The sequence below is a fragment of the Rhea americana genome, unplaced genomic scaffold (genome assembly GCF_003343005.1).
Source record: "Rhea americana isolate MKP2758 unplaced genomic scaffold, rheAme1 scaffold_440, whole genome shotgun sequence".
Taxonomy (NCBI): domain Eukaryota; kingdom Metazoa; phylum Chordata; class Aves; order Rheiformes; family Rheidae; genus Rhea; species Rhea americana.
The window spans coordinates 2,287-28,004 of NW_028186580.1; the positions used below are offsets into that span (position 1 = coordinate 2,287).

Consider the following 25,718-nt stretch of genomic DNA (forward strand, 5'->3'; position numbering starts at 1 on the left):
TTTTTTTTTTTTTTTATTTCATCATCACCATCTTTTCAATCTGTTATTTTGGCTGGAATTAAATTATCCGGGATTTCTCTGGGAAGCAGCAAGGGCATTAACAGGGAACGCCCTCCCTCCTGCAACCCGTAAATGCTTGCGCTAGGACGCAGACCATTTTGCTAGGTTTTTTTCCCCCCCCCACCCCGTCCCCGAAGGGGGGACGTGCCGGAGGCCAGCAGAGCGACTGGCCCACCCGCCTGCCGCCGGGGCCGGTACTCACGTATTCGGTGTCGGCCTTGGAGTCGTAGTACTCGATGTCTTCCTCCTGCGGAGCAAAGGGAGAGCGGAGTTAGCGCTGCGCGCGGCTGGGGAGCCCCCGCGGCCCCCCGTCCCCACGCCGCCCCGGGCACGCGGCCGGGGCCACGCGGACACCTTTTTAGGATGATTGCTACCGCGGTTACTTAAAGACGAGAGCGAGCAACCYCGCCAACACCTTGAAGGCGCTGCCACCATCCTCTTCCTCCCGCCKCTAACTCCCGCGAGAACGAAGCGCCGAAAGGGGGAGGCAAAAGAAAAATAAAGGTGGGGGGGAAAAATCAACGCAGCATCTTCCACTTTCTGCTACTGAAAAGCCTAGTCGTTACAGGAACGTGCTCGTTCGCTAGCTGCGATTCGTTGTGAGGTGCCGAGGGGTTTACGGCAACGCGGGGCGGGGGGGAAAACCGGCGCCCGCCTCTGCCCCTCGCCGGCACCGCCGGCTCCCCGGGGCCGTGGCCAGCTGCACTTTGTGATTAACGGAACCCCGGGAGACCTGTAACGCAAACGAGCTCGTTTCATGTTTAATGATCTTTAATCAGGAGCCGGTGTGACTAACAGCAGCCATCCAGAAGGTGCCTTCTAGAGCGTTTTATCTCCCCTCGACTCCTCGGAGAAGCCGAGCTCTCCTTGGCCGGGTCCGCTCCCATCGAGGCGGTGACGGTGGGAGGCCGGGCTGGGTGGCCAGGTGGCTGGGAGCACGGCCTGGCCCCACGCCGTCCCCACCGCGGGGGAAGGGACCTCGTCCTGGAGGCAGGCCAGGGCTCCCTGGGACCTTCAGGAGAAGGTCCAGCTTTGGACCAGCGCTTCGGCTGGGCTGGCGGCAGGCTGCCCACTCTGGCCATATCTCCTCCTCCCTGGCCAACTCCTCCGTCTCCGGCTTGCCCGCGGTCTTGTCTTGCCCGCCCGCCGCCACGGGCTCCCGTCCCTGCAGGCGCCTTGCGGCTCAGCCCGGCGAGGTGCTCACCGCACCAGCGTCCCTCGTGCTCCCGCTCCCGGCTCCCTTCCAAAGCCGCTCAGGCAGCTCCGAYGCGGAAAGCCGCGGAGGAGCCGCTCGGACTGAAAAACACAGCGTCTCCTCYGTACGCTGCCTCGTCCCGTGTCTCCCGCTGCCTACCAAGGGTACGTCCTGGTCCCCGTGGCGCTCTCCCAGATGGCCCATCTGATATGACGCCCAGCCGAGGCGAACGCCAAACAACCAGCCTTATTCTTAAAGCCCAAATCCAGTGCCCTCTAAAAGCACCTGGAGAACATCTAGAGATGTCTCCAGAGAGGAAACAGGGAGCCAGGCAACTTCCTCTCCCTAATACTTCTGGTTTTATAAACCAYGCTCATCCTCTTCGCTTGCATCCTCTCTTCCTCCTCCTCTGGCCCACGTTAAATCAGGCACGCTCTCCGTGCACATCGCACTCCTGTTTCTAGAGTTTTTAGAATGAAAAAATCAAGTGGGTGAAGATGTTGAAGGATTTCAACATTACCTACAAACATTACCCCCTTCCCTTACAAATGATGCTACGAGAAAGCACTTGGTGGTTTTAATTTGGTGAAGGAGAGATGGACAGTGGGTAACTGCTCCTCAGTAATGTGTTAACCGCTGCCCATTTCCTTACCCTGTAATTGCCAAACAGCATCTGTGTAAGAGCATCGCAAGTGCCATATCATTACGGGATAAGCACAGGATTATTTTAGTCTTCTAAACCCTCAGTGCAGGTTACAGGAAAATTACTTTGGGAAGTAAGTGCAGTCACGGAGTAATCTGCAAAAGCCAGGAAAGACAACGCCATCGCCCAGCCCTTCTCTAGCAAAGCTGCTACCAGTGACCACAGTGCCTGCACCGACTGCCTTGGGGCCACCCCGACGGCCCTCAGCTGGGGCTTCACCMGGGTAGGACCTCCTCGATCAGGCTCCAGGAAACTCCAGGAATGCCACATGCCTAGCTGCATTTTGTCCATCTCTGCTAAGCATGGGAGGTCCTGGGGACCTGAGCAACACTGAAGAGCTAGAAACGTGCAACCCATCCGCTCCCCCATCCCACAACAGCATGACTTCTGGCAGAAGAGGAGCAACCCAATGCCCTGCCGAGCCCAGGAGCCTGCAGAAGGGAATCCTCTAGCTCCCAAATCTGTGACGTTTCAGCCCAGAGCTCAGCAACGGAGAACAGGGCAGAGAGTCTCATCAGAGCACCTCTGGCAGGTCCCAGCGTTTTCCCCAAGACCATGTACCTATTTGCCCCCCTTGTGTCTTCCCAAACAGCCCCGGTGCTCCTATTCCCACAGCTCCRTCCTTTCCTCCAGTCCTTTGGAGATTTTACACTAATACGCCAAGTTAACAGCTAATTAATTAAAACCAGTCTGCGAGTTTCTTGAGAGCKGCAACCTGACTCCTTCCTGGTTGCTCAAGTGTGGATCCTGTTTCAGCAAGAGACCTGTGGAGTGGAGGGAAATCCCTGGCTGCTAATTGGGAAAGGAAGTCCAAACTCTAAAATGCCAAGGACGAGGAAAGGCATCGGAAAGCCTTCTGTGTGCAAGGAGCTCGCACTGCAGTTCAGTGGTGAAGGGACCCCCCTCCTTGCCACCCAGCACACGTTCTTCTCCCCAGCYTCCAAGAGCATAAAAATAGGTCCTTTCCCCCCTAAAACAGTGACGGAAACTAAAAATAACGTTAGAAAGGTCAGTGCTCGGATATCCTCTCTCAAGCCTTGCGACGTCAGGATGGAGGGGAGCTGGCCGAAACCTCTGAGTCAAACGGTCCGACATGGCGGCAATCAAATCACGTCGCACTGGCCGGCTGACAGGCATCACGYACGCCCAGCTTTGCCCAGCCCCGAAAAGCCTTCTCGAAAGGATGCTGCGGCTTGTCTGCAAGCTGTCTGTCTGTCTGTGCAGGCCCTGTGCCCATCTTGATGGGCTCAGCAAGGGTTTCTGGGGAGCAATATCAACAGGGCACCCACCAGTGCCTCCCTGTGAGCACCTGCGTCCTTCAGGCAAACATCTCCAGGCTTGTCTTTACAGAGGTCCAGGAAGATGTTGGTAGCACACGCCGTATGCATAAACCTCAGACACAGGGCTGGGGACAGCTCCTTCTCCCAGCCCGTACAGCTGCAACACACACGTGACACGACTGCGATAGAGGGGCGATGACTGATACCGGACCATCGCTTGCAAATCCAYGGTGACAACTCTGAAATCTCACCTTTCCGTTTACGGCTCCACAGCCTGAGGAAACCTCAGTCAACCCCAGCACCCAGGGTCCTTGGAGGGGTGCTCCCACAAACTGTGTCACTCTTTAGATCTAGTCTTATTCCCACAAAAATCAGTCCCGAATCCCCCCTGACCGCAGCAGGGCAGATCCTTAGTTTATTCTCCTCCACACATGCCTGCTGTTTGAGGTGCAGTCTGCCTTGGGAAGTGAGGCTGAACTCCAAGACTAAGCTCACGAGACTGTGATGGAGCCAAAGGGATCCTTCTCTCTTACAGTGTGAACATTTTCTGGAGAACGGGTCAAGCCTGTGACTAGGAGCAGCCCTAGGAGGCAGCTGAAGACCAAGCAGGGCTCCTCAGGCAAACAGAGCGGGCAAGCACCACAGCCTCCAGGCCTTCCGTAGCCCCATCCAACGGATATGGCTGCTCAGAGCACCGAGCATGCACGGGATGCCAGACGTAGCACGCGGGACAAAAGCCAGYCGCGTCAGTCTCATGATCAGTTGTGCCGAGGAAACGCAGGTCTTCTAGCGAGCACTACAGCCGCAGCAGATCCCCAGGCTGGCTGCGGCTACGCAGCAGGCTTGGTCACGAGGTGGAGAGCAACTGCAGCTTCCTCGGCACGGAAAGGAGCCAGGTGGCTCTGCTTGCAGGAAAGACTGGTACCGCAGGAACAGGGATTAGGAGTTTTTGGCGCAACAGCGGAGTTTCTTTAGCTCCTTCCTAATGCAGCATGCTGTCAGGGGCTCAATCGGTTCTCCAGCCAAGTAGCAGAGTTTCTGGCACCCCCCAGCGGAGTTAATGTCTGGTTGATGCAGATATACACGGAGATGCAATCAGGCATCCTATAGTTTGCTACGAAAAAAATAAAGCCAGTAGCACTGTCAGCTCATCAGCAGAGAGTATAAGCGTGGTTCGTGCCTTTGCACACCTGTGCTAATCCTGAGCCCCACGGCGGGCTTGGACTGCATCTCACTCCATAGCCTTTCTGCAAGATCACACGAGCCAGCTAATCCTTCTCCCGTGGCTCTCTTGTCCTCCGCAGAATATCCCTCCGGCATCTTGTATGGGTCATTCTGCTAATCGCGTGCCCTAGGGACACTGCAGCTCCTGAATGAGATTTTGCAGACAGCTACTGCTGCACTGCATCGATTTTGGTCCATCTCMACCCTGCAGTTGTGGGTTTCATTTCTCAAAGCAGCGTGGATGACCCCTGTGGCCACRAAATCTCTTCCAAGATTTAATTGGCTCCGGAAGAGCCAAATTCAGCAGCAGTTTACCTGAGAGGCAATTAGGAGGAACTCGAATGGTAGCAGGGACGACAGTCCRTGTCACAGGCTAGAGACAGATCCCAAGTCAGCACCTGGCTATTTTCCATCCATTAAACGTTACTGGACTTTGAGTCAGAGTGGGGCAAATCTCGCCTGGAAAGCACGCTGGCCCCAGCCCACCACGTGTGAAAAGGAGAACAAGCCAGGTGACCGGGACTTGTGCCTGCTCAGCTCCGTGGGCAATGTGGCCTTCCTAAACCTGGGACGGAGCTCTCTGCCCGAGCTGGGCACACCAGACACGCCAGCCGCTGAGTGACAAAGCTGCCCTACCGCTCAGCGGGTGAAGGGAGGAAATGGGTGCTGGCACGCCTGCAAAGCGCAATCTAGTCTGCTCATGAGCAGATCTTTCCACTGCCATCAGCATTTATAACGGGCAGTAAATATTTAGGGAGTTTTTCATGTCCCTGAACCATTAKGCACACAGAAATAGCAACAGAATTTGCTTATAGCTGCACCTTTCGTATGCAAGACAGCTTTACACCGCTCCGAGTGAGCCCCCGACGTGGCAGTGGGCAGACACGGCGGCATCACCTCTTCGGCTGCAACTCCCGCATCGCCCGAAGCACCAGGAGCTTCTCAGTCAGGACTGGGAGGCTGAGGGACGCAAGGAACGGGACGCGCAGTGTTTCTGCTGCTGGCTCCAAATCGAACCGTGTCCGGAGGAGGAGGACGGCCGTGTTTCGGGACAGGTCCTCATCGGCCAGCTCCACCGAATCCCGTCTTGCTTGGCAAGGCTGGCAGTCTCAGACTGCGTGAACATACACCTGAAGGTCTTCCAGTCCTACAAGCACCACACGCGAGACGCGTGCCAGCGTGCGCGCCAGGTGGAGAGAGGGGGTGATTCGGGGGTTCTTCCCAGCGCGAGCCAGCGGATACCAGCAACGCTCTCGCGCAGCGGCTGCACAACAGCCCGAAGGTGGTTGTTGCTCCAACGCCTCTGCAAACCGCGGCACTCCCTGCCGCGGGGGGATGCGAAGGCCGAACACGGGAAGCACGCTCACAACGGCACCGGATAAACCCACGGACGACGAGCCAAGTCCCCGAAGGGCTACAAGGCGCAGCCGTCCGAACTGTTACCTCGCAGGACGTCGCTGCTGGCTTCGGCTCTCCCTCCGCCCGTTTGCCTCCGGCTCCTGGAGAAGGTCGCTGGGCGAATGTCCTCCCAGGACGTGAGAGCCAGCCCTCCGCTTGCGAGGTCTAAGCAGGACGCCAGAGCTCGCGCAGGGCTCCGCGGGTCGGCTCGCGCGAGGGCCGAACGCGCGCTCCCGGCTCGCTCGTGCCCTTTCGAGGCGTTCTTGCCCCAGCCCTGCCGGGGAAACGGCAAAGACGGAAGCCGCYRCTGCTGTTTGGCCCCGACGTTAAARCACAGCCGCCCTCTCGGGCTCGCAAGCGCCTGCGCGCCGCGCGGCACCGCAGCTTAAGCAGAGGCGACCGTCCTCGGTCACCCGCCACGGGCGCGGAGCCGGCAGCCCCCGGGCCGAGCTGGCGCGCCCAGGGGACTGCCGAGGCTCTCCTGCTCCTCGCCAAAGGGACGGGGGGGGGAGAAGGAGCCTCCGGGACGCGTGCCATTTGCTTTTAAGAGCGCGCGGCAAAGACGTGCGCTTTCTGGTGAATGATTTTCTTGTTCTACTTTCGGCCAGAATGGTTCTACAGCAAGGTTGGTGCCTTAACACAGTAATTCTCGGAGTGTAATGAAAGCTGACATTATATCAAACACAATAAAGACTCTCAGTTGATGGAGATCATTCCTGAACACACAAACCCATTAAACCGAAAAAAAAAAAAAATATCAATTCTACACACTCGCCAGCCGAAAGAAAATGTGATTTGTTATCTAAAAGGGGGTTATAAACACAGCTTCAATGCACTTTCTGTGCTGTAATGAAAACTGGGTTTGAAATGGCAAGACGACTGCAAATTAGAGTATTTGATTTTATTTTCTAAGTTTTTAGGTAAACCCTCTGCAAGGGCGAGCGCAAGGTTACGGCGGCAATCTTTCTGTTCTCGGGCGATAAGTACGGCCTGTAATTAAGGGAGGAGAGAAACGGAGCGGGGACGAGGAGCRGGCGCTCGCCCTCCGCGGAGGCGCCCCGGGCCCCCGCCTCCCCCGGGCACGCGCGCCTCGCGTTTCGCCGCCGGGCGAAGCCGCGCGGGAGAAGGCGCCGCGGGAGGCGCGGGCGGAGGCGCGGGAGCAGCAGGGCCGGGAGAGCGGAGCCCTTTTCGGCGCAGCGATGGAAAACGCGGGGAGGAAGACGAACCGGGAGAAAAACAACAGTAATAAACATTTTATGAAGCAGAAAATGGCTTATAAAGAAGTCAACTTTTAAAGGCAATTTATATAATCCTGCCAAGCGCACATAAATGCGGGAATGGCTCTCCGCAGCATCTAAGCGTCCCTTAAAGGSACGCACAGCTCGGGCAGCGAGCTCCGGATGCCCGCGCAAAGYGCCGCCAGCGCCGTTTCCGCGGCGGGGCCGATGCGCCCACCGGCACGCGCCCGGCTCGCGGCGGCCCCGCCGGCTCGTTCGCAAGCCGCGAGGAAGGACGGTCGCAAAAAGCCCCGGGGCTGGGCTGGGGGAAGAGGCGGCGCGGCGCGGCTGGGGCGGCTGAAGGTCGCTCGGAGAACRTCGCCGCAATCAGGCCCCGCAGGGAAGGAGGAACCGCCGGCGCGCGGCTCGGCAAACCAAAAAGCCCAGCGACAGCTAGCAAAAAAGAAACTTTCCGCGCAGAGCTCAGGCCCGCCTGATTGCTGCAAACAGCCTCGCAGCCGTTTCCACTCCTGCTCTTGTTTCATTTTCCCCTGAACCTCCATAGCAACCCATCTGCAGCGAGCGACTCTAATGTTTAATGGTCCTGCCATTAGCACTAATGCATTGCAAACACTCAGCATCTGCCGTCGCGCATTCAGATGGAAACACAAAAATAACCGCACTCAGTGCAATCTGTCATAAACTCCAGCTTGAGGTTATAAAACGACACGCTGGGAGAGGAAGGGAGAGCCACGGCCAAAATTAACAAGTCGCTTGGTTAAAAAAAAAAAAAAGAAGGGTGGGGGGAGAAGGGAAGGGAGGAAGAGCTGCAGCGCAGGCGCCCGGGCGCGCGCGGCGGGCCGACCTCGCTCCCGCCTCCCCGCGGCGGGGGAATAAGGTGCGCGGCGGAGAGCCGCGCCGCCCGTCAGGCGTCCCGCTCCGTCCCGGCAAAACGGCGGCGAGCTCCGCGGCGCCGCGCGTCGTTTCTGGGTGACTCGTTCCTAATTACCTCGATTAAGCGGTTGCAAACAGCGCCGCTAAAAAACACCGCGGAAAGGTCTGTGCTGCGAACGGCAGAAGGAGCCAGGAGCTCCTCAGCGCCGGCGCCGGCCGCGGCTCGGGTTCGACCACGGYTCTCGGCGCAGGCGAAGGCTCTGTGCGGAGACGGAGCCTTCGGGGGCCGAGGAGGGGGCTCTGCAGCAGGAGCCGGCGCCGGTCCCCCGCGGGGAGCCGAAGCGAAACGCAGGGACCTCGTGCCGGCGAGAGGGGCCCGGYGCCCACGCTCTTCCCGACGGCACCCAGCCCCGGAGCTCCAAGCGTCCTGCTCAGCCGAGCGCGCCCCGACGTGCGCGCGGCAGCTCCGTGCCTGCGTCTCCCCAGACGATCCTTGCTGACGGGATGCTCCAACGCCTTCGTGCGTGCGGTAGCTGGGTGCTCCCTGGACCAGCTGCAGAGGAGCCAGGTGCCGGGCTCCACGCGCTACAGATGTTTCGGTATTATTTCCTTCTGCTGCAACAAGGCTGAAAGGAGAAATGTGAAATCCTCCAGGTGGCATGGCCCCTCCACCAGACTCCCTCCAGAATGCTCTGCCCTCTCCCAAACGCATGCTGCCAGTCAACTAACAAAATCTAGACACGTGGAAGAACCGGACGTAGCGAGAAGATAACCTGAAACGAAGCACAAGGGTGACCGTTCCAAAGGGAGCGAGGGAGCAGGATCCTGGGGCGATGGGAGAGTCGGAGCCTGCACCCTCTCCAGGCTGCAGCAGGCAGCACGRAACATGGGACACCGGCTTCCGGGGCAACACGTTCCAGGTGACCCTGCTTGAGCAGGGRGGTTGGACTAGATGATCTCCAGAGGTCCCTTCCAACCTCAGCTGTCCTCTGATGCTGTGATTCACTAAATGCCATCAGGAATTTAGTGGGCTCTACTTCTAGGGGATAAACAAGGAGCCAGTGCAAAGACAGACTTCTAGTCAAACGGCACCAAAGAAAACACATTAAATGGCAAATGCAAACACAGAGCACCCACCGAGACTAAACCTGAAGTATCTCGAATTCAAGTCAGATACTTCTCTGTAAGATGYGAGGAAATCTGGGCTAAAACCCAAGCACAAACCACACAGCTAATGTACCCAAAGGCTCCGGAGAGATTTTCTTCCCCAGCTCCTGGTTCCACTGAGCTCTGTTGGACYGCTGACCCCTGACGGCGTACAAATCAGACCCTGATACTAGCGATGGAGGTGAGAACCTGTGAGCAGATGCACTTGGCTGTGGCTCTCATGAAGCTGCTTCTGGCCGCAGCCTGCAGGCTTGCTTGGGTGGCCCTGACCCTAGGGGTCCGCTCTCCTCGCAGGTCCTCACCATCCCCCACAGCAGTGGGTGTTGGTGGCCAGCTGGGACAGAGATCAGAAGTTAGCAAGAGGAGAACCTTGGCTGGTGCTTTCCCTGGAGATATGGCAAGTGAGGGATAAAGCTGCAGCGAGAGCAAAAACAAGCCATTCCAGGCCTTGRTGAAGCAACCAGTGTTTTGCACCTGCCTGTGCACACGATCCGTCTGCTATGCAAACCTCGTTATCCTCTTAATGTCTCCGCCTCAGGTCTTCAGAAAAGAAGTGACAGTAATTCAGCAATACTCTCTTGCAGAAAGGTCTGGGGGACTTTTAGCACTGATGGTTCTGTCTCCTGAACACGACAGCCAGCGGGGACACCTCACCTTTTGGGAGCGGAGATGTTTCTGCTAATAAAGACCAGGTGAACAATATTGCATGTGGCTGCCCCCTCCAGCTGCCTAATGCTGTCCAGTTTGCCTTTCATCTTCCTTTCTTCTTGCCCACTGCTGTCCTGCTCCTCYGACGATTTCTCCGAGCTGCTCTCCYGCAGTCCTGCCACCAGTTGCTCGCCGTGCTCTGCTGTCTGCAGCTCTGCTGAGCGGCTGTGCCAAGGACTCTGCTCATCCAGCCGGCCTGGCACAACCCCAGCGACTGCGTGAATCCAATGCGTGCCACCCAGCTAACGAGACTCTCTCCCCAGAGGCCCCTRGAAAGTCAGCATTTTCAAGTGTCTGCAGGATACAACTCCTGGCGTGAAGAGAACTGGCCACAAGGACTCACCACAAGCTGCCCACACGGCAAACGAAGGCTGAGCGGCTTTTCTTGACGCCTTGTCTTCTCTTGTGCTTCTCTTTTGTCTTCCCCTCCACACTAAATCTTGCTCTTTGTCATCAACACAAAAGGCAGGAAGCTCTGTGAGAGCAGGATTTGGCTTCAAGTCTTAATCTCTTCTCCTCCACAACTTCTCTTTCCACCTCTCTTTACGTCTGCAAGCCCTGTCTCCCCAGCGGAGACGTCTGAACGCACACTTTCATTTGCYGGCCACACACTGCAAAATGGCCAAGTCCACCTTCTTTGTGGATACAGCAGAAGTATACGCAGACGCAAAGCTATGACAGGCCACAGCAATACTCAGAAATCAGCCCCTGTCCCTTTGCAAAATAAAGGAAACAGAAGCTCTCCCTCCAGCACAACGCCGTCGGGTAGCGAGCACAGGGCTTGCCACGGACGGTCCTCTCCAAACAAAATAACACTGTATGTGGGGGAGGAATGGGGCAAGGCAATGGATTTGCGTGTGGTCACTCAACATGTTGTCTCCAGGAAGAGGAATAGCATCTCTTATGCAGGGCTCAACCTGCAAACCATGCYGCCGTCTTGGAGGCCAGCAGAACACGATCTAGCAAGGGCAGAGGAGACGGCCGTTGCCCAGGGGAGGCTTCACCGCAGGGGACTGTGAAACTCCGTGCGTACCGAGCTACCTACACTGTCGATTCACCCCGAGAAGATCACATCTGCAGCCGGACATGCCTCAAAGACAGCAGAAACGCACTTCTGGCAGGCGGCAGGGCTTTCTCTGCGCTGGCCCTCGCAGGGCTGCCGGATCACTCGGGTGGGGGCTTCCCCACGCGAGGGGCAGGAGCTGGCCTGGCATCCGCGAAGGGCTGGGTYGCTCGGGAGGTTTTCTTACTGTAGACTCCATTTGCACTGGAAGGAAAACAATCTTTCCTTCCTTTTGTGTTACTGTTATAATTTGAGAGCATTTCCAGGCAGAATGCTTCAGATTCCTGCTGAGCGTTATCACTGCCATAATTACAAAGTCAAATGCAATCATTAAAACAACATCTTCCCTCTCCCAGCCGAGATTACTCCTTCCCCCCAAAACGRCACCGATTGGAATTGCTGTCAGGTGCCAGGGACAGCGCCGGCGCGTGAGCGCGCGCGCCGGCTGCCGTCAGCGAACCCGGGGCCCCGCTCCGCGCCCGGCGCAGCTCTCCCGAGGGCCAGCCCCGTGACCTTGTCTCCGAAGGCGGCCAGAATGCAAAACCCTCCCCGGAGCTCAAACCCAAAGCGTTTCACCGCCAGCGCGACCTTCACCTTCTGCCTTCTGCCTGCTCTTGTTAGAGCTCGCGCAGACACAGGCGACGCTGGAAACGAGCTTAAAATTGCTTCGTTCRCCTTCATTAGGGCCCGGGGAGACGGGGAGCAGGGCGCACGTGCCGGCTCCGAGACGCGCGGCACGGACAACGCTYGCTCTCGAAATCACACCGCGGGGGAGCAAAGCAAGCGGCGAGTAGCGAAGGGACACGGCACTTCACGCTGTGCAGGGGACGCACCTCCAGCGACGGCGTCCCGGAGAGTCAAACGCGCCGGGCAGCTCCCAGGAGGGAGTTCAGCTCGGAGGGATTCGAGAGCGAGGGTGAGCGCCCAGAGCCTTACCTTGATGTTGTCCTGCCAGTGGTGAGCCTTCTGGAACTTCTCCGCCGCGGTGGCCAGTCTCTGCAAAGAAAGCGAGAGAGCGAGGGTGAGCCCGGGAAACGCACCGTGCTCCGGTGCAAGGCGAGCATTGCCCGCTTCTCCTCCGCCTCTCCCTGGGCGGGCGAGTTGCCAGGCACACGGGGCTGGGATTTCTCTTTGCTTGCCTCTGCCTTTCTCAGAGCAAGCAAGCATCTCCAAAGGGACCGCTGCCGCTTGAGCTCAGTCAGGTCTAAGCTATCCCAGCCCGTCGAGCCAAAGTGGACAAGCACAGGTAGCGCTGGGTTGGAGGACCGGGACCAAGACCTCACCCTCCTGCGGATAACCAGGACCTACAAGAGAGAAGCCAGCCTGGGACTTGAAGACCTCCCCGCAAACCCCACCGAGCTCACCAACAGCAGCAGCCGAGCCAGACCCCAGCCCGYGGGTCTTCACGGGGCGGTGCGTGCTCCGAAGGGCCCCTTTTGCCCCCCTCTTCCTGCCCTCCTCTGCCTGCGACGCCCCCGCAGGAGACGACTCCGGCGACGGAACGGGGCGCGCGTGGCGGCGCCCAGCACCCGCAGCGCGGAGGCACCGGCGCCAGGGCGGAAAGCGCTGCGTGATGCAGAGCACCACGGCAAAGTGCAGGTGCTTGAAAGTAAGGCAACAAGCAGTGAAAGACCTCATAAATCTTCCCCTGCCCACACGGTGAACGCAGTTTATTCTTATCAGATGTAAGGAAAAGCATATTCCATCACCATATAAACTCAGCGCAGATTTGCAGAAACTTCCTCGTTTAATCTTTCCTTTTATCTAGATTTCAAAATCAAAGTGCTTCCTCTCAACGGCTAGCATCCAAAGGGAGAGATCAGTAAGCCAGCGACTGTGTGTCGAAGTCAAATACTCACCGTGCCGGTTGCTGGGAGAAGAGGATTAGAGAGAATACGCAGCTGAGAAGAACCGCCACGCAACCGCGATTTTCCCGTGCGACTCAGCGCGGGGGCTCGTGCGCGCTGCCATCAGGGGCAATACGCGGCGCGCTGCTACCCCCTGCCCCCGCGACGTCCAGCTGGCCTGGACGCACCCGACTATAAAAGCTGCGGCCCAAATTCTGCATCTCGTTCCCAGAAGCTTTTGAGCTCTGTTTATATACTCAGATGGCTGATTAAAGGAGAGCATTTATTCCGAGGCACATTTAAGGCAGCAGTGATGAAATATGCATTTTTCTATACTTGATAAGAGCATGTTTGTTTATCATGGGCCCCGGCATGATTTATGGACATCTTTAACTATTCATTGCCTTGCGTGAAGTGCCTGGAGTGTTGCAAATGGTGCAATAAGTGACTGCTGGAGCCGGTAAAGCCACTTCAAYGGAATATATTTTTCCGCTGGTAAATGTCAATTTATTAAAGTCAATCTGGACAAAACTTTGGCTTAAAAAAAACCCATCAACAAATCCAGATGTTCTTTCTGGCTAAACGGCACATTCCAGTTCCGGGGAGCCGGGCAGGGGGGAGCCGCAGCCGGGCACGGCTCGGGGCTCCGCGGCCCGCGACGGCTCTGCCGCTGCTGCTGGACCCCCACCTCCGGAGACGACCCCGGCTCCTGCCCGCGCCGCCGAGCCCGTCCTTCCCGTCCTCGCCGCGGCTCTGCGGGCCGTTCCCGGGCGCCCGCGCGGGCTGCGAGCGACGAGTCCGCAGCGAGCCGCAGGGCGAGAAGGAGCGATCGCAACGCAATTGAATACCGCTCCAGAAAACGGGATTTTCTCCCTTCTTCTCTCCCTGAATTTCTGTGACGCTGGACAAATCACTTAACACAGCGTTCTCGCAATCTCCCCTTCACTCTCCGTTCCTCATTTTGCGAATACCCAGCCCGAAACCCTGMGGTGCGATTTGACAAAGCGCTAAGCGCCGAGCCGCAGCTAACGGGAGCCGYGCGTGGAGCGCAGGCGGTCCTGCGCGTGCTAATGCTGCGCGCAGGAGTCGAGCCYGGGCCGCCTCCGGCCGGCTCCCCGGCACGGAAATACTCTCGCTGTCACACGCTTGCTGAGAAGCGATGGATGTCCTCCCGGTGCCCCCTTGCTGGGGCTGCGAGGCTCTCGCTGACCGCTGGAGGCAACAGGCATGATGCTAGCAGGGTCCTACCAGCCTGGGCTTCCGAGTCCTCTCTGCACTTCCACAGGCTGCAGATGATGGGGAAGGAGGAAAGCTTGGGCTCATCTGATCCAAAATGTACTCAAGAACAAAAAGAGACCCACTTCACAGCCACAGCATGTAGCTCATGCCACCTTTTTTGAGACTGCTAACTTAGCATTAGTCTACTGCCCACGCCACGCAACTACCAAGGAGCTCCAGGAAAGCGCTGGCGAGCTGGATGCTGCACACACAAACCACAAGGAACTTACTCCTGCAGCCAGGAGCTTGCAAGGACGCAGCAGGAGGAAGAGAGCCCAGCGGGCCGAGAGGCTGGAGGCAGCCTGCGTGGCGGGCAGGGAAACGACTCACGCTCATCCTGACGCGCCGCGCAGCTCGGGAGTTTTAAGAAGAACATCGACTGATGTGATAAAGGCTCAAGACTCAGAAATGCCGAGCTTGCTACTGCAGGGGTTTGTCCCTGACAGCCGCATTTATAAACCTTCCCACAAATCACCAAACTGCTACTCAAACTTCTGCAGGTTTTTTTGCCCTGTTAGGAGGCTGTTCGACAGCCCTGTTGCTCTTGTGGTCTGAAATCTTCCCATTCCCAGCATACACTTATCCGTAGCCAGTTTACGCTATTAAATTTATTAGATTGTATAATGGCCAACATTAAAAATTTAATGTTTATAGTTTTGATGGTGTGCAAACATCGTAATGCTTTTCCCTGCTGCGAAGGACATGTAGCAGTGCTGGCCATGACGGCAGGCTCAAAGTCATGCCTCCATCCTCACACAGGGCCACGTTGCTCTAACTATGCTCACCCCACACTTCCCAAAGTTTGCTTTGGTTTTGTACAAGAACAGGACAAYATCCAACTAAATTCCTGGGAGACACACTCATGATGATGTGAAAGGACCAACCTGCTGTAAGAAGCTGTAGCTGTTCATGGTTCACCACTCTGCAAGAATCTGCCCTAAGAGCAGTAAAAATCGCTGGAGGGCAGAACRTGCTCTGAAGAGCTGCTGCAGCCTGGCAGAGGATGGTCCATCACTAACTGCCTCCCCAGGAAAGCCTAGACCCTGTCCAGAGACAAGCTACTGGCACAGAAGGGATGGCTGATAGCTGGACAAGGAAAAAAACAAGGTCAAGTGAAAACATTGCTGCCCTCCAAGCAAGGACTAGCTAAATGAGAGCTCTAACACCGAGAAACAAACTGAGAAGGACGTGCTGGRGAGCTATGAAATCACAGCTGGCACAAAGAGGGACTACAGGACATGATTATCGTCCACTTTTCATAGCACAATAAGCAGAAGACCTCAAATGAAAGTCTTCTTAAGTAGCAGATTTGAAGCAGAAAGGAAAGAGGTGCAAGATGTTACGTACAATGAAGTACAAATGGCTCTGGCAAATCCACCTGGTCCTATTAAACATGAGAGTGGAGGTGCAACCTCTAGGTTTAGAAGCTCCTAAATACAACTGCCAGCAGCTCGGGAAGTTCATAGGATGTACTGATCTTACGGGCTTTCCTTCTCTAACTGCTGTCAGAGATGGGACAAGGGACAGGAAACCCCCAGCCTGACCCACACAGTCCCATCTGCTCCATAACTCTCTCCCATGCAATCCCACGCTGCCCAGGCCTTAGCACGGAGGACAGGTTCGATCAAAGACTGATGGCACGGGACAGCCCCAGCAGTGCCCATCCCGCAGCCTCCTGCAGCTTTGCCTCAGCCTCTACCTGCAAGTCAGCTCTCTTATTTCCACTCTCATCCYGATTTCCACGTTCGCACTGGCCCCGACTTGCTAGCGATGCTGCTACCCCGACAGCGTGTCCCTTCTGTCRTTCTGCCATGGTCAGTCCGGGCCTGGAGCTCCATCCAGCTCCACCCAGCTTTGCAGTTGAGGTGCTGCTCAGCCCTGCAGTGCTGTTTGGGGCAGTTTTACTCCCCAGCAGGACCTGAAGCACTCTTGGGGAAGGAAGGTGCCCAGGTAACCTGCCTCACCAGGGCGTTCCCTGTATGTCCTTCCCATTGGAGAAGGTGGCTGGTCTGCCAAGAGCTGCATGCTGCTCTACGGGATGTCCACGTTCACGCCAAATGAGTCCATCGTGAATAATGTTATYGTGATCAATACAGCTCAAGGATTATTTCCAATCCTTAATAACGATTAAACCATTATTTTTAGTGTTACAGATTAATCAGTCCATCTCAAGGTGTGCAGCGTGCAGAGACTGTGAGATGCCCGGGAGGTGGCCGTGCTGGGGAGCTGCACTGCCCTGGCCTTGCTCAGCACCTCCAGCGCCAGGGCAAGGAGCTGCCTCCCAACACAGTAACGCAGTGGAGAAGGGAAGGACATCCTGAAGGACCGCAGAGCCCGTGGACAGCTGCCTTCACCTGGAGCTCGTCCTGGCAGCACGGGGCCCGGTAGCGTTGCCCAGCCCACCGCTATATCCCAAGCTTCCACCTGCCAGATGAGGCTGCTATAGATGGTGCTGGGCTTGGAGGGTCCCAGTAAGAGTCCCCCTGTTCATGTCCAGCCAGCTCTCGTTCCACCTGCGGGACAACCAAGGAGAGGCAGCCTCCAAAGCCTCCCAGGTGGAGGTCACTTTTGGGGGATTCTGACTCCAGCCCTACCCTGCAGACACACAGCAGAGGGACCAGGAGGTCCAGAAGTGGGCAAGGGCAAACATGCTCCAGAAATGGGCCCGGACATCCAACTCTGCTGCATGGTTCAAAAGCAACGAAAGGCTAATTATAGGAATTACCAAAAATAAYGCACTGGTTTGAAGCATCTCCCAACTGGGCCAAAAGAGGGGGCAAAATTTCCAGCGCACCACTGTGCAGGGACTTCCTTGACCTTAGCACTTTAAGGAGCACAATCCTTTCCCAAGAAGTCACCGAGGGCTAAGCGCAGGAGATTTAGAGTCTGAAAATACTGGATGGAAATGACTCGGCAGGTCATAAAAGGCCGGCAGGAGATTTGCAGCGGATTGGTTTCCCAAAATCCCGCCAGCTGCCGGCCGCAGGGGCAGCCCGGGGGGAGAGGCGCCGGCGCGCGGGCTTTATCGCGCCTCGGCCTCGTTCTTATTCCGCGCGCTGCTCCCCTCCGTCTCGCTCCTCACCCGCGCAGATCCATCGCGAGCTCTGCTCGCAGCGCTCGCTCGGCCGGGATTAGGGGAAGGCGCTGGCTCAGAACGGGCAGGCGGGGGCAAACGAAGCGTGCAGCTCCGCCGCCGCTGAGGAGGAGGCCCGGGGACGACGCGGACGCCGAAGAGCCGAAACCCAGCGGGCTGCGCGCGCCCAGGGCTGCTTGTTCTGGCGGCTTGGGCCTCCGAGAGCTGTTCCTGTTAAGCCGCCGTTTAACTNACCCGCGCAGATCCATCGCGAGCTCTGCTCGCAGCGCTCGCTCGGCCGGGATTAGGGGAAGGCGCTGGCTCAGAACGGGCAGGCGGGGGCAAACGCGCCGGCTGGCGCGGCCGCACGGCCCCGCGGCTCGGCCCCCGCTCCTGCAAGCCTCGCCGGAGCGGGGCCGGCGGGGAGGAAGGGCGAGAGCCGGACGAGACGGCCTGCTCTTCCGCTCCCCCTCGGCGGGCCGCGCGGAGGAGGGGGAGGACCGCTCGGCTGGGACGCTCGGACCTGCCGCTTGCCTCCATCTCTTCCGGAGCCCCCGGGAGCAGGGTGAAAGCAGAAGGGTTCATCTGCCCCTCGCATCTCCCTCCTGCAGCCCGGCCGCCCTGCTCGCCGTCCCCCCCCCGCCCACCGCCCCTCCTGCGGTCGCCCCTTCCCTCCCGCTGCCCCCGCGGTCCCTCCGGCACGGCTCCAATTCCCCACGCGGAGCCCTCCCAAGGGAGGAGTGCCCACCACCTCGCTCGATCTCTCTTCGCAGCCCCCACACGGCAAATAGACGTGCCCTGGATGTTCCCGACTCACGTCAGAGCAGTGGATTTAACTCCAGAGGCAGCCGAGCAGAGCCCAGAGAGCTGCCCAGGGAGACCAAAGGCCAAGGCTGCATTTATAACGCAGGATTACGGCAAACTCGCCGCAGCAGAAGGCCAGCCAGCTCTGCAGAGCAGCAGGGACTGCCACCTCGCCGTGTCCCAAGCCTCCCTCGGGCGTACGGCCAGGGCAATAAAGTGGCCCACGTCTCTGCGGATGGCACCTGGGGGTGCTGCTCCAGGAGCCTGGCACCTGCAGGGGGAAGGCCAAGGAGTCAGAGGGGGGACACGGGATGGTGAGCAGGGGCAGGCTGCAGCACCGCCACTCCAGCCAGAGGCACAGCGAGAACAGGACGGTGGCCCTAACGCGTCCACTCAAAGCGAAGAGGGGGAGCGCAGTAAGGACGGCGAGCCAGCACCAAGGACGAAGCTCCAGAGCACGGTCCAGCCTGAGGACCTCGTTCGGCTGAGTCAAGGCAGCAGGAGAAGAGGAACGGCTGCACACGGAGCACACGCGCTGCATGGCCCATGCGTGCACGCGCAGCCCACGCGCGCAGCACCGCCGGGTCTCTGTCAGGCTGCACCTGGACCTCAGTGTCACAGGTAGCATGTCACCTATGCGAGGAAAAGCACACTGCCTCAGATGGTCAGAGCTGAGGGTGTTACCTCCCTACCTAAGCAGGCCCACGGCTGTGTTAGCCGAAGGCACTCGTGGGGGACCTCCTGCCAGCGTGGTTCCCACCAGCCTCCTCCACGGTCAGGCAGGTCCTGCTGGGTGGCCCCGTGGCCCCGGAGAAGCCTGCACGTCCGCGGGCCGAACCTCTCCCACAGCGCACCCGCCGAGCCAAGCGAAGCGTGCAGCTCCGCCGCTGAGGAGGAGGCCCGGGGACGACGCGGACGCCGAAGAGCCGAAACCCAGCGGGCTGCGCGCGCCCAGGGCTGCTTGTTCTGGCGGCTTSGGCCTCCGAGAGCTGTTCCTGTTAAGCCGCCGTTTAACTGCCTTCTGCTCTTCCTTTATCACCTTCATCTTGGCGCCTTCCAGACCGGCATGAAGTGTATTAACCTCAAGCGCCTGAGCAAACAGCTGGAAGGAGAGATCTGCGCTGAAGATTAAAACAGCCCTTCGGTACAGGGCCAGAGAGGCTCACGCAGCATCTTATCAGCCAAGTTCTCCACCAAAAGTGAAAAAACACAGGTAAAAGGTTAAAACAAGAAGGCAAAACCCAAGCAAACTAGACAAAGCCAAGCAATCCAAAGTCCAGGCAGAACGGCCTCCCACGACGTGGCTTTGCAGCTCTTCCTCTTCGGGCCGAAGGACCGAGCAGGGCGCAGAGCCTCCCCTCCCCGGCCGGCGCACCGGGACGGGCTGAACGACTGCCGTCAGCGAACGCGGCCTCGCCTCGCCTGCGCTCGGGCGCGCGGCGGGTTGGCTGCAGCGGGGCCGGGGGGCGCCTCCGGACGGACGCCCGACCCGCGGCGCGGCAGCGGGGCTCGCCGAGGCGCCTACGAGGCGCCGAGGCAGCCGCTCCGGGGAGGGCACTACCTGCTGCGGAGGGCGAGCTCAGCTATAGCACGCCGCTCTCGCCCGCTGCCGGCCCAGTGCACGGCCCCCCCGGCACCCACCCGGGGAATAGAAATCTTCAGTAAACACTGTAAAGCAGCGAAGCCTCTCATCCTGTAATAATCTCCGAGACAGTCGATCCCAGGGCTCTTACTACCCCAGCAGCCTGCGGCCGAAACCCGGCAGACAGCAGGCTCGGCCACGGCGGCCCGTCGGTGGGCCAGACCGCCTCGCGGAGCGCTAGCCTGACTGCCGAGCCGCAAGGGAAAGGGGGAGCRCGAGGCCGCCCCCCTCCTCTGCCGCCGCGCGGATCCGCTTCGTCCCCGGCGGGGAGAGCAGCTCGTGCCCGTGAGCCCGTGTCCCGGGGTGTCTGTAAGGTGTCCCAGAGGTGCCAGTGCGGGACGCCAGGGCTGGAGAGCTCCACGTGAGAATGAGGAGGAAAGGGAGAGCATCACTGACCAGGAACGTGCTCCTGCAAGGTACCTTTYGGGCTGCTAGCATGGACCTTACCTTATTGCAGGTGGAAAAGCACCCTGGGAAAAGGACAGTGCCRGCTACACCCATATTTCATGGGGGCTGGAGACTTCTCTGACTTCCTTTTTGGCTCTCTCTCCCTTCAGAGGAAAATGCCTATCCACAGTCCTTCTCCTAGTGCTTCTGTCCTACACAAGGGCTGACGTTTGCTTTCAGAAATTACGAGCAGAGATCAGCTCTGATGCTCCTCCYTGTCCTTCTAGACTGAGTTGAGGAGGAGAGCAGAGCTGAGGAGGAGAGAGGAGAGGCGAGAAAAGGCACAGAGGTGGCCATGAGAGACCAGGCTGCTTTCCCTGACCCTCGCATCTACCTGCATTCACCCTGCTCGTCCTGCCCAGGCAGGTGTCGGAGGCCTCCGCTCACCTCCCGTGCTTCGGCACCGCAGGAGGGAGCTGCCCGGCGCACGCTCCAGGTGAGCGGGAGTGCCCCTGCAGCCGCGGTGCAGACAGATCTGCTGGCTCTACCCCAGTAACCCCGTTAATCCCCAGCCTAAGGCACAGCAATGGGACCAGCAACCCCTACAGGGTGGCTGCTCTACAGCGACGTCGGCTTTGCTCAACAGCTCGGGCTCCCAGTCGACTGAAGTCCCAGTGACTGACGGTCACGTTAGTCTAGGCTCAGGTCTTAGCTTCAGGACCTCAGCAGCACGAGACATTGAACGGCATCGTCCCCTGCTCCCCACGGCCTTAATTTCGTGGTCCCTTCGGCACGGTTGCTGGACTCCTGTGGCAGATGCAGACGCAGTGGCAGATACGCCCGCACCGGAGGGTGCTGCTGTAGAGCAGTGCGAAAAACAACCCAGCCCAGCACAGTATCCCAGCAAGAACTCCGATGCTGGGGCAATTATAGCCGCTGAGGAGGAGACCTCCAGCTGATACTGTTTACTCCTTGATATTGTATTGCTACAGGCTCTCACGCTGAAACCCTGCTGGAATATACTTCCAGTCTCACTTTGGGATGCGAGCGATCCCTTGGGAAGTGAAAGCAGACAAACTCGCTTACTCTGGTTAGGAAAAGAGGAAAAACACTTKCCCCTTTGCCACGCTATCCGTAGCCACAATACCTTCCCCTTTGGGCATCTTCTAAGTTCATGGAGAGCAGAGCAGGGAACAGACCCTCTGCCCCAAGCTCAGCGATTGCTTTGAGACCCTAGTTCAGCCAGAGGAAGAGCTGAGCAGGAGGCTTGTGTTCCTCCACGAAAACACAGCTCTGCACAGCGTCCCTGCCAGGGGCGCGTGGCCTCTCTTCGGCCAGCAGCGCTTGGCTGGATCGGTGCGCACTAGGCAAAGCCGGCGTGGAAGCGCGGCAGTTGGAGCTACCTGTGGGCTCTCAGGCTGATCCACCGTGCACGAGCGCTGTAGAAACCGTGCGCCAGAGAGCTACGCAGAGGTTTAGCAGCACGGCTGCCCCGGGCTGTAAAGGTGCTCAAAACAGCTCAAATCTGACGTGCAGCTTTGAAAACGCTGAGGTGAGAAACTAGAAGACATTGCCCAGCAGGTCCAAATTAGGTCAAACATTGCACGCCTCTCAGACAGGAGGGATGATAACCGATGGAAAATCACCACCCTGCCAAGGAGGAAGAAACACGGCTTAGGCCAGGGAGAGCATTCCTGAGCACGCAACCCAACCCTTTSGTGTCTTTAAGTACCAGCAGACCTAAACGCTTGTAAAAATCGTAGACAAAYGCTGTTTTTGCCTGGGCAGCTGGCCGACAGGAAGCCGAGATGCCGTGTCTGGTACCAATGCCACCGCCGCCTCTGGCCCCAACGCTTGTCCCTKGCATGGCCTGGACAGAGCCAGGCGAGCGCCCTCGCAGCCCTCATTGCCAGCCCTCTCGTCTGTGGAAGCAACTGCCTTGGGTCTCGGTGGCCTCCAAAGTAACCCTTGGGGCTAGACATTGATGGAGTGTCTCCAGCAAGCCGCTGTCAGGATGATCCTAGCATTCGTTTCGTCAGCATCCTCAGCGGAAAGAGGGCTCAGGACYGCAAACCAGGCATCCTTCTGCCTGAAGAAGGACTGGCCCTTATCTTGCAGAGCCCCCAGTGCCRCGGAGCCCTGGTTCCTTTCGCTCTACCCTCCCTAATCCTCCCACGGGCTGAGCGAGAGCATCGTGAGCCCTGTAATGATGCAGCAGGATGCAAAAGGCTTTGCAAAGGTTGCCCTAGGTGATAAATCCAAGCCCAGCAGTCTTAAATCATGCTCRCTCCATACCTCACACTGTTGTGGAGCGTATATCACATCGGAGCATTCACTACAGCTCTCTTACCCTCTGTATCTCACAAACATTTTTATCTGTAGAGTTTATGATGTTCAGAGCACAAGCAATACCWTCCAGCTCGCCACCGGTGGCAAAGCTTCAAGAGCATATGGAGGGAGGTGGGACTGGCCCGAGCAGATGTCTGGACACTGCTCACAGCTGGACCATCATGGGGGATCTGCAGGGAGATGGGAGAGATGCTGCTTCCTACCCCAGTGCAAGGCACCGGTGGCTGTGGCAAGGCCCCGGCCCGCGTCGAAGGGCTCAGCACCAGGAGGAACTTCACTGCTTCGGCCCRGATGGTGCTGCAGAGCCCAGCGCCGGGAGCGGTGTGACGCCAGGCTCCCAGCGCTCCGGGATTTCTGCTTGAGAGGAACGTGAGCCTTGGGTGCCCGACGCCGAYGACCGCGCAGGGTCCTCGGCTTGGCCATGTCGGCAGCGTCCCACGGAGGACCGAGCGGCGGACGGAGACAAATCGCCCATCCCAATCGCGCTCGCCGGGGTGGGGGGCGAGCCCCGTGCCGGCGGTGCGCTGGCTTCGGACGCGCGCTTCGGCAGGCTCGCCGTAACTCAGGCGCGCACCCGTCCCCGYGTTTCCAAAGCGCTCGGCCAAGCTGCAATCCTTCAACCCAGCGCCGCCGCCTAAATCGCGTTCAGATCGTCGTCAGCACTCCTGTTACGATCATCAAGCAGGACTCGTCACGGTTCAAAATCCATTACAACAACCGCCAGGCATTTCAGCCGCAATTATAAGAGATAGTTTCACTTAAGAATCAATTTTGCTTAGAGCTCRGGGGAACGGTTCCTTAAAAAAAAAAWTAARTAAATAAACAAAGGAAAGCGATAGAGATTGCCACATGGGCAGGAGAAGAAAAAATATGTCCGGCAGGGTCTCAGCAGACGCGAGCAGGAATCTCGCCTGATATAGCTCCAACTGAAAAAAAAAATAATTCTCATTTCGTAAAAAGAAGGTACGTTTTAAGACTACAGAGTGCAGCGAGCAATCCCTCTTCCCTTCGCCCTTCACGTAATACCGGTGTTTAATGCAGCGGGAGTCGGAGACAAGCTCCCGYGAAGCACGGCGGGATGCGAGCGTGCCTCGAAGCGCGACGCGGCTCTTGGGGATGCGGCTGCCGGGGCTTCGCAGCGGCGAAGCTCCAAAGCCTTTCCAAGCCTTTTTGCCCTCCGCGGCAGCCGGCAGCCAGCTGGCTGCCGCCCGGCTCCCTCCGCGTCCCCCGCAAAGCGCTGCTCGCCGTTCTCCAGCCTGGCCGGCACAGCGAAGCGGTCCGGACCCACGCAGCCTGCAGGCGCTTGGTTTTAAAAATCCGTAGGCAATAATTTATTCCCAGCACCTATGGAAAAGTCTGGAAAATAATGAAAAATGTGGCCACGCTAGCACGGGGTGCAGCTCAGCTTACGCAGCGGGAATGAGATGGGGTGCCATCTCCAGCAGCTTCTGGCTCGGGGACATTTCTCAGCTTCGGGATGCAGGGGACGGCAACCGGCCACGCTCAYTCAACACTGGGTTTTGTTTCCAAAACAGTCCGAGGCCAGACTGAAAGGCGATTCCCGCAACGGGGCATCCAGTGACAACTGCACACCGGGGTACTTAGGTGGGGGGACCACCAAGCTCTTGAGTGGCCTGGGAGCCATCCAGCCGTCACGGAAACGCGGGGCTACCGCGGGCTTCACAGTGCAGCCCTTGAACGTCTCCCGGGAGCCCGGCACCTGCACAGAGCGGGGTTTTCCCACGGCAAAGCAAACCAAACCTTCCGAAGGACGGGTAGAAAACACGGCGCTTCCCAACGAGCGCTGGCTCCTGACCGACCGCCGGCACCAAAGCCGCAGCCGCAGCTGGTTTAAWAAAACCTTGCAAGAAAAGCGACAGCAGTGCGAAAAGTCCATCGAAATATTAGCAGGAAAAAAGAAAAACCTACCGCGGCAGAACTAGTTTTGCTCAAAATTTCAGGAGAATAAAAATAAAACCCTCCAGCTCCTGGCAGAGACTGAGAAAACGCAAGGCGAACGTTTCAGCGAGTTTGAAGTGAGGGGAAGCAGGGGGTTAGACCAGAAGCCAGTATAAAACCCAAASTCTGGCAAAGTCGCTTGCCTCTACAGCTGCAATCACGACTACTGCGGCGCCGCACTCGCTCCTCCTTACCCCCGAAATCATTGCCCGCCAATTCCCACCCCAGCCCGGGCGCTCTGCGTGCGGGGCTGCATGAGCCCGTCGGCTGCAGGAGCCCCGGGGCGCGAGCGGCTGCCCTGGGCGGCCAGCGCAAGCACGGCCYGGGAGGCCGAGCGAAAAGAAAAACCGTGTTTCCGGCTGCGTGTGCCGGAAAAGCCGCTCCCGCGCTTCCAAGCTCCTCTGCGGAGCCTCTCCCTAGCGCCGTCGGGGCGCCTAAAAAAATCAGAGCAATTTGCCACGTTTCGTTTCGAAAGACCAAAGCAGGGGAGGAGAAGGAGGGGAAGAGATGCCCTACGGGAAAAGCCATCAACCAGAACAAGATTTCAGCAACTACACGTTTCTTGACCTTTTCCACAGTCGCAGCTTTAACGTTTCACCGGCGGATTTTGATAAAAAGAAAAAATTAATAAAATAGATTTCATTTTTCCAAAAAGGTCAGGACATGTGTTACAGGGGAAAAACTCATTTAGGTCTGTGCCTCCCATCTCGGGGAAGCTGGGGACRGCTTCCCGCCGAGCGAGCGCCCCAGCGGAGGCGGCGGTCCTCGGGTGCTCTCGGTTTCGTCTGCTCTGGCTCTTCCTCGCCCCTGCCAGACGTGGCTCYGGTTCCCGTGCGCGCGCGCTCCGGTGCGTGGGAAACTGCCCAAAYGCGCCCCGGTCCCAGCCGCGTTCGCTGGGTTCGGCTCTGGGCTTGCAAAACCCGAGCAAAGCAAAGCAAAGCAAACGCCCTGGGTACGCGGCTGCTTTGCAGCTACCTGCTGATCCACCTGGAAAAAAGGAAGGATATTTAACAGAAGCTCCTCCCCTACGTGGCTCAGTGGCCGGTCCCAGGGGGCTTAGAAAGGGAGGGAGCCCAGACGCAGGCTACAGACATTTGCATTAATACACCCGCTCAGCAATTAAAGCAGATTTTTCCCAACGTTTTCTTCTTTTTACCGTACACTCATTTTTTTTCCTTTTATTTCAATAAGAGCAAAACATAATTCATCAAAGTTAGTGGGGGAAAAAAAAGCGTGCGAATTACCACGATAACATCATGCGACGTTATTAAGAGGTGACAGTGGGGGACAATTACAGTATATAGACCATTACATAGCACCGCCACCGGGATGAATCGAAGTAAAACACGCGGCGAACGGAGAGGAGCTTATTAACGAGAACATTAGCGTAACAGAGCGTAATACCTGCCATCCCGGCGGGCCGCCACCTCGGCGCGCGGCACGGACGGGCGCCGCAGAGCAGAGCTCTGG

The 25,718-nt window shown here is 58.1% G+C and overlaps 1 protein-coding gene across 1 annotated transcript in view; it reads right to left on the minus strand.

Moving 5' to 3' along the window:
- Positions 1-184: 184 nt before the first annotated feature.
- Positions 185-25,718, minus strand: part of LOC146589644 (voltage-dependent calcium channel subunit alpha-2/delta-2-like) — a gene marked incomplete at its 3' end in the record, with an annotated part of 191,472 nt that continues 165,938 nt past the window's right edge. Inside the window, exons 4-5 of the mRNA XM_085315898.1 lie at positions 11,846-11,905; positions 185-307 (exon numbers count right to left, since the gene is read on the minus strand). Coding sequence (XP_085172024.1) covers positions 185-307; positions 11,846-11,905 — 183 coding nt within the window. The remainder of the gene's footprint in view (positions 308-11,845; positions 11,906-25,718) is intronic.